General features: G+C 49.4%; 1 protein-coding gene across 1 annotated transcript in view; it reads right to left on the bottom strand.

The window, feature by feature from the left end:
• hs6st3b (heparan sulfate 6-O-sulfotransferase 3b) overlaps positions 1 to 1,104 on the bottom strand; it is a gene marked incomplete at both ends in the record, with an annotated part of 1,765 nt that extends 661 nt beyond the window's left edge. The window contains one exon of the mRNA XM_084314332.1: positions 313 to 1,104. Within this exon, the coding sequence (XP_084170458.1) occupies positions 313 to 1,104 (792 nt within the window). The remainder of the gene's footprint in view (positions 1 to 312) is intronic.
• Positions 1,105 to 8,051: the final 6,947 nt, after the last annotated feature.

The raw sequence follows: 8,051 nt of genomic DNA, 5'->3' as shown, positions 1-8,051 counted from the left end.
TTTTCATGACCATAAAGAAACTAGCAGAGCGCTCGGATCAACACAGAAGCTGAGAAACAATAGATACAGTAGATAGAATAATAGAGACAAACAGAGGGAGGCTATGGGGGAGAGAGAGCGAGTGAGAGACCATATTGTTCTCGGGGGGGGGGGGCACTGGTCGCCCTCCCTCTCTTCTTCCGTCTCTCTCGTTGTGTCCAGTGTACGACCTTCGCTCACCAACGGGCCACTTGACTCGTGTAGTCCTCGGTGGTGGCGGCGAATTCGGCGTCGTCGCTCCCTTTCCGGCCCCCCCCCCCCGCCGCTCCCGACCCTGTCCCCCCCGCTGCCGCCCCCCGCCCTGCCGGACCGGCCCTGCTCCCTCTGCTCGCGCAGCCAGCGCCTCTCCTCGCGTCGCTTCAAGCGCACCTCGCGGTGCTCCCGCTGCCGGGTGAACTGGAAGCGCTGGAGGAACAGGTCCTTGGCGAACTCGTACAGCTGCACGTCCAGGAAGTTGAGCGCCTCGATGCGCCGGCGCACCGGCCCGCTCAGGTCCACGTTGGCGGCGCGCGTGCTGTTGATCTGCGTGAACGCCGCGATGAAGCGCAGGCCGAACGTCCTCTCGAACAGGTACTGCGTCTTGCGCTGGAACTCCGTCAGGCCGTAGAAGGCCATGTGCTTCAGGTTGCTCATGGCGCTGCGCAGCAGGATGCCGTCGCGCTCGCTCTCGTTCATGGAGGACAGGTTGTAGCAGCCCACCAGGCTGAGGTCGGCCAGCATGCGCACCTGCCGGTTGTCGGCCAGGTTGGACGGGCAGCTCATGAAGTCCGTCAGGGTGACGCCCGACCAGTCGTCGCCGGCGTAGCAGGTGGGCAGCTCATCGCGGGTGGGGGCTCGTCCGTCGCACATGTGCAGCGAGGTCTTCCACGTGGCGCCCCGCTGGACGTGCTTCCACTCGCTCAGGTAGCGGGAGACGGGGTCGCGCAGCATGGTGATGTAGTAGAAGTTCCTGCAGGCGGAAAAACAAACACAGTCAGGAAGCGTCACGACAGCGTCGGGATCACACAGCCTCTGCCGCTGCGCTCCGCCGCGCTCCCGCTGACAGATGGCCACTTCTCCAGCCATGCGTCACACTTCAAGGTTGAATGCTAATTGCGAAGGGAAAGTTTGTGTTTAATAGGATTATCAGGGAGGTATTTTCGATAACAGTCTCATCACAAAACGACCACAGGAAAAAAGGTACATTATGTTCTATATATATATATATATATATATATATATATATATATATATATATATATATATATATATATATATATATATATGTTTCTTCTTAACATTACAACAAACGATCATCATAGTATTGCTGTGTTTGTATCAGGATGGGTGGCTTTGTTTAGTGGTGACAACACTCACCCCCAGCCACACGCATCGATCGTACTTTTTACTTTCGCAGATACGAAAAGTTAATATATTACTTATACAATACCTGAATATATCACTTATATGGCTATAACATAACATACATTATGTACCTTTTTCCTGTGGTTGACTGATTGGAATTTGGGCAGATCAACTGAAAGCAAATCAATTAAAATGCAAGATGATGCCGCTACTGTTGATTTGAAGGCAGGAAGCGATTTCATCGCCACATGCTTAATACCCCCACCCCCATCCAGACCCCCAGGGTTTATTTCAAGGATGCTTTGAGAAAAAAGGGGTGTATATCTCTCAGTAAACATTATTTAAATTTCATTCAATCCATTTTACAAAGACATGATGAAGGACGCTTCGAGGACCTTACTTCTATATCTGTACATATCTGTAGATACTATATCTATATCTGTACATATCCCTTATCTACTCTTATAGTTACACTGCTGGCCAGTACGACTTACTATCACCGGTCTTTATACCTGCATCACTGTACACATTAATACTACAACTCTGTACATACATCTGATTAGCACTATTACTCAGTAATACTCATTTATATATTTTATACCCAGTTTAGTCACTTGTACATTGTATATTACTGTTGCTGTAACTGAGGGGTACAATTCCCTGACTGTATTAATCAAGTATTGATATCATTAAATCACTACCGTCTTGTACATTACTGGCCAATACCGTACAAAGGTATATTAGATGACAACACTTCCACAATAACAGGTTTCCACTCAAATACTCATTTAGAATATTTATTACATCAAAATAGTATTACATTATATACTTTGTTCACTTTAGATGCGCTTATAAGGCAAAGAATGTGCAGGCAAATCAATAATGAATATTAAGTAATTAGATCTAGGGATATTCTGGGAAGGGGGGGTGTACTACCGGTTGTAAGCCAGCAGGGGGGGGCAATGCTCTATGAAAGTCAATGGTCCACGGAGACGATATCACCCTTGTGTCAGCGGGGAATGCAGCCTGGTCCCAGGGTGCGTGCCGTGTAGGTGAAAGCCGTGGAGTCTCTGGTACGACAGAGACGGGCTTGAGTGATGTCTTCACGGGCAGGTGTAGATCCCACAGTAGCAGCGGGGTAGGCGGTTCTCTGTTCCAGCAGCTTGGTCAAAGCAATGAAGAATAATAATCCTTGCCGGAAAGTGGCACTGCTGGCGGGGTGTAAATCCTCTGTGGTGCGCGGTGTAGGTATCCTCCGGTGCGTGGTAGTGCACGGTTGAACTTGACGTTACTATCCTATTAGTCCGCGGCAATAAATGCTCTATGTAGACGCACAATTACCCACTTCACGTGGTCTTTGACTCGTAATGAAGGTTTACTAATAAATAGCGAACGATACATTGAACAAATGTATTAGGATAACACAAGACTCTATCTTGGGGCAATGCGAGCCCTGCTCTGCCCACGTTGCGTAGTGGGTGAGACGTTGCTTGGATAACTGGAACTGAACGAGACTGAACGGGACAAGGGACTAAGAGACTAAGAGAAAGTTCTACTTTACTTGCGCCATATATATATGCGCTGTGAACAAATAGTACCATTCGTATTTCAGTAGCCGTATTCATGGGCAGAAGCTGGGCATGTACAGACATATCTCGTCGGTACCTTTGAAGTCAGCTCTAGGGGGTAAGGCAGTGGCGCCAGGGGATCGCTTCCAATAGGAGAATGAATTATTATGGGCTGTCCTGTAGACTAAAGGGATATTTCGTGTATATTGTACAAGGAATATACAAGGGATATCAAACGATATACAAATATTATACATAGGATCTCAGGCAATAAATATATATATTCGGTTTAATCTGACCCTTTGTAACAGTTGCACTTACACTCTGGTTGGATGCCAAACTTATTTCCGTTGTACTTTACCTGTGCTGCATGATGACAATACATTTTAATCTAATCTAATCAAATCTATAATGTGTCAAGCACTGAACAAAAACCTTTCACTACCACACTACAGACGGTTAACCCTTTCACTACCACACTACAGAAGGTTAACCTTTCACTACCACACTACAGAAGGTTCTGTATCACACTTAGCTCACGCTCAGCGTTCATTGCATATATCTCACTTCAGCATATATACACTGAATAATTTCACAATGTACCTTTAAATGCCAGCATTCATCTGGCCACACCCCCATCCGCTTACCTATATAAGCAGGGATGGTGCCACACACTCATCTCCTTCTCAAATTTCATCACAAGCAACGTGTTGCTATATGCCCACTTGACGTGGAGAAAGATATTGCTGGGAAAGCAATGTTTACGAGGAGAGGAAGAACAAGGAGATACGTTGACATCATATCTTTATTTTCTCTCTCACTATTTTCGAGAAAATACGGCGATGTTGTCTTCGTCACTGGAGTGTCTGGAAGATGGTGATCATTCTAAAACCCTCCACCGGTTTTCGTATTGGGAGCACGCCGCTGCATGCTTCTCAACTGCAGTTCCTTGCTGTGTTTGGTTGGGGTGAAACCTTTCAGGCCACAGCTGAACTGTCGGACGCGCCGCTGTTGTGAGAAGCGGTGGGTTTCAGGTTGGGTGAGTACTGTTGCTGGCAGGCTTCACTTGTCTGTTAGTGCTATGGGGGCTACTTGACAATGTTTATGAAAACCGGCCCCAGGCTAGGGTCCTTTGTTCAGCCACCTAGGCGACAGAAGACCTTGGTCTGAAGACCATTGTAGTTTTAACTAGTGGGCCGCGACCATTAACACTGGTGATCCCTGTGTTTTCTGGACGAGTGGGTATCTCCCTGTCACCGTGTAGCCCCTTCTTTCATATCCAAATGAGAGTATTCCTTCACGAGGAGATATGTGCATGGATGTTCGATAGCGGAAGATCCATGTTCAAGTCAGCTACACAGGCCAGTTTGGTATTGTGCTGATTCCGTCGGGTGTTGGTAAAATCACCGTTGTAAAGCTGTGTTGACATCTTGTTTCTCTTTTCTCTTAAAAAGTGAGGAGGGTTTCAGAACAACGGCCTGTCTGGGTGAGTGTTATATCATTGTGTACAAGTTCAGGTGCTAGCTGCTTAGCTTACGGTTAGCCAGTCAGCTGTTAGCTGCGGCGTTAGCCTGCTGGGATCACTGAGTGGCCTACAGAGGTTGGGCCTACTGTTAGCCAGTCAGCTGTTAGCTGTTGTGATCACTAGGAAACGTTAGCTTGCTGCTATCGGACAAGGCCAGCACGAGGTAGCTTCGGCTACTCGCGCGCCGCCGTGAGCTCCCCTCTGGTTGCGTGCGCCGTTCGCTCGGCGTCTCGCGAGCAGGGGTAATAGCGACCGACGGTTGGAGCGGCCGTTAGCTTAATGCTACTCTGTTGAACGTGCTTTGATTATAACATGTTTTACACTCTTGACTACGACGTCATCTTTGACAGGGGATGTTCGTCGACCCTGCCCTGAGCCAGGATGGCAAGGATTGCGTCAACAAAGGGACCGTTGCGACGGGTAGAGCGACGACGCTGCCCGGATCGAACAACACAGGATGGCTGTGTTTCTACGGTGTCTTGAGACTGCACTTCGCTGATCTACGTTCCGGGTAGGACAAGGTTTTACCAGACCTTATAACACGTCTTCTGGTTTTACCTTTCTAAATGTTTTGTGAATAACGATGTTTTCCCAAAACGTGTGTTGCTGCAATGCATTTAGGATACGACGCGAGTTATGTGTGAACTGTCTTTGTCACTGGCAGTTAGCTTCTCCGTGCAAATCGGGTTGTTACAGATGTGAAAATGATCTGGTTGTTGTGTGAGAAACATCATGTGTGTTTATATGTACCGTGTACTCACAACTAAGGTAACTAACCTATGAAGCTATGCTTAGTGAGTAAAAGAATGTTCTTTTCTCAGCCTGTGATGACAATGAACAGTGTGTTCACATATTAACAGGTTTTCCTGTTTTAACTGGCCGTATTAAGGGTAAAATAAGAGGATTGTGTTTCCCCCCGGTTCCCTGGGGACTTTTTCATCCTCCTATCAGACATGTTGTTGCACTACATTGTGTCTTTTGTGTGGTAGGGATGCGATGTAACCCTTAGCTTGATTGCTGAGGTTGTGCTAAAACTGCTGGAGAAACTTTATTTTCCTAAAACGAAAGATTGTTTGGTCGCTGTCGTGTGTGCTTAGCAAGGCCTGTGGCCGATACTAATCGAGAATTATGTATTCTCTCATTATGAAAAACGGCGTTCCTCTGTGTTTTTGCCATTTTTTTTAGGTGATGATGGGTTGTGTGTGTCATGTGACCTACAACTGGGTTGGACTGGCCACAGAAGCACATGTGTATGTTGGACCGGGGCTCTTAGAGAGCCCTCTCTATTCTGTGTTTTTTCCTTAGTAAAAATTAGATAGCAGGTTAGCTCATGCGCTGTGTGAAGCTGTCAAACGCTTCATAGAGCTGACTATGACTGTGTCATATTCTCTTTTTGTCATTACATCGTATCATGGGTGTGGGGTCGTAAAGGGGTGAACTGGTAACCTTTCCTCTCCCCCTTGTTTCTGTCGGTCAGGGGTACACCCCCTGTCCTTCAAGGTTCCTGTCACGTTGCGGTTCGGCACGTTACGGGGTGGGGGGGGGGGAGGGAGTTTCCTGGTCCCACGGCCTGGAATATTGGGCGTGTGCACCGCAGAAATTCCCCCGCCATAGAGTACGTCACCGTGCGCGTCTCTGTTGGTAGGACTTCCGTGTGCTGTTCAGGTCCATGTGATGGATCTGTTTCGGGGGGGTGGTCAGGGCTCCTCCTCACCAAGCGCCTATTCGGGCCTTCTGTGAGTTCGGACTCCTCCTTCCATGTGAGGGAGCCTCCATCAGAGTACAGAGCCTTCCTCCTCAGATTGTCAAAGTGAGTGGACCCTCTAGAAGGTGTCCTATTCTATTGTGTATGTATTCGATTCAATTCGATTATTGAGTGTGTATGGGTTCAGTAAGACCAATTTTTTACATGGCTCAAGGTGCAATATATTCTTTTCAATCTGTACAGCTCGCATGGGAAGTCTCTCTGGGGATCCCCGTCTCCTTCCTATGGGAGGGTGGTGGGATGTAAAAATGTGAATTTTTTTTACGCCCGGCTGTGTAGACTGGGATACATACTGTTGGTGCTTCCTTCTTTTCTGTTCAAAAAGTGTTGGAGTTAGGAAGTGTCACACCCCTCTTGTCGTTCCCCTGGGCGCCTTGGGGATTCAATGACAGGTCTAAATAGCCTGTTCATTGATGGGGGTGTGTCCCGACGCACGTATAGTGCTAGCTCGCTGTAAACAGGCGACTGACTGGCACGCCTTGGTTGCTTTTCCTCTTCCGACGACCACATCCCACGACCTGGGTTGGTTATCGACGGATTCTCGTTCATGTCTGGGGGATGATGACGGAATGGATCTGAACATATGTAGAGGGGTCTCACGCCCTTGGGGTGGGCCACCAGGCGCGGTTCGCCCGAACGTCTGGGTGGCGCCTTCTTTTCATGTTAAGATCGACACGCATATCTGCCCTTTCTCCTGGAGTAGGCATGTCGGCGTGGTTAGGGCACGGGACTGGTTCTGGTCACGCTGGTCCGGATCAGTTGAACCCGTTGTCCGCCGGGGATGCAGATCTGCTGTTCTGGTACCCTGAGGGACTTGGGCTTTTTTCAGGGGGAAAAATGCCAGGTCGGTCCGGGTGTCACAGGGTTAAGCGCTATGGAGACCCTGGTTGGGTAAGTTTTTACTCAGCACTGTCGTAATGGCTTACGGCCATGCCAACCTGTACACGCTCGATCTCGTCGGATCTCGGCCGCTACACAGGTTGGTCCTGGTTAGTACTTGGTTGGGAGACCGCCTGGGAATACCAAGTACGGTGTGCTTAGGGGCTGGTTCTCCATTCTTTTTCGCTCCTCTCTCATGCATGGCGAAGAGGGGCCTGTTGGGGTGGTCTTTGACCTCCTCTGGTGACCCTGTGCTTCCCGTATCGCCAGGCCCGGTCCGAGGTAATGTTTCGTCGACCCGTAGGCCTGGGTTAACCCTTTTTTGAAAACTGAAACACTTGTACTGCGGTATAGCCGGTGTATACCCGCAGGTGTGTTTTGGAGTTTTTCCTTGAGGGGTTATGGAACAACCACCGCATTGGGTAACACCAAGGTGGTTGATTCCCTGGTGTGTTGGAGCAGTGTCAACTCCCGGGTTCACCGTTTGAGGGTGCCCCTGCACGTTCATGACGTCTGCCAATCGTGTCAGCCTTCTCTGCCTCAACCCCTCTGGGTGGGGTTTTTTAAATGGAGGCTTGGTCATGCAACACCGCCAGCTTCCGCTCCTTCCGCCGGCGCGGCTGTGTTCAGCTGTCCCCTCTGGCGCCTGTCTCGTCCGCAGTCTCCAGGCTAGGGTTAATAGCCTGTTGCCTGGTTTTTCCCCGGTGCGCTGCCTGCTTCCGTTGGTTAACCTTTTTTGTGTGCTTACGGCCATGCTGACTGCCTGTTCTGCAGGGTCAGTGTGCCAGGCGGTGTACTATTGGGGGGACAGGGCCCGCTCGGCTGAGGGGCCTTTGTCCGAATACGCTGGCGATGTGGGGGGCGGGGTCACTAAGTGCCCACCTGGTGGGGTCTTGATGCTGGCATCATGGACTTCTCCGGGCCCCCGTTC

Source organism: Notolepis coatsorum (assembly GCF_963971535.1).
Source record: "Notolepis coatsorum genome assembly, chromosome: 5".
Lineage (NCBI taxonomy): Eukaryota > Metazoa > Chordata > Actinopteri > Aulopiformes > Paralepididae > Notolepis > Notolepis coatsorum.
This window is presented reverse-complemented; position numbering and strand designations above follow the sequence as displayed.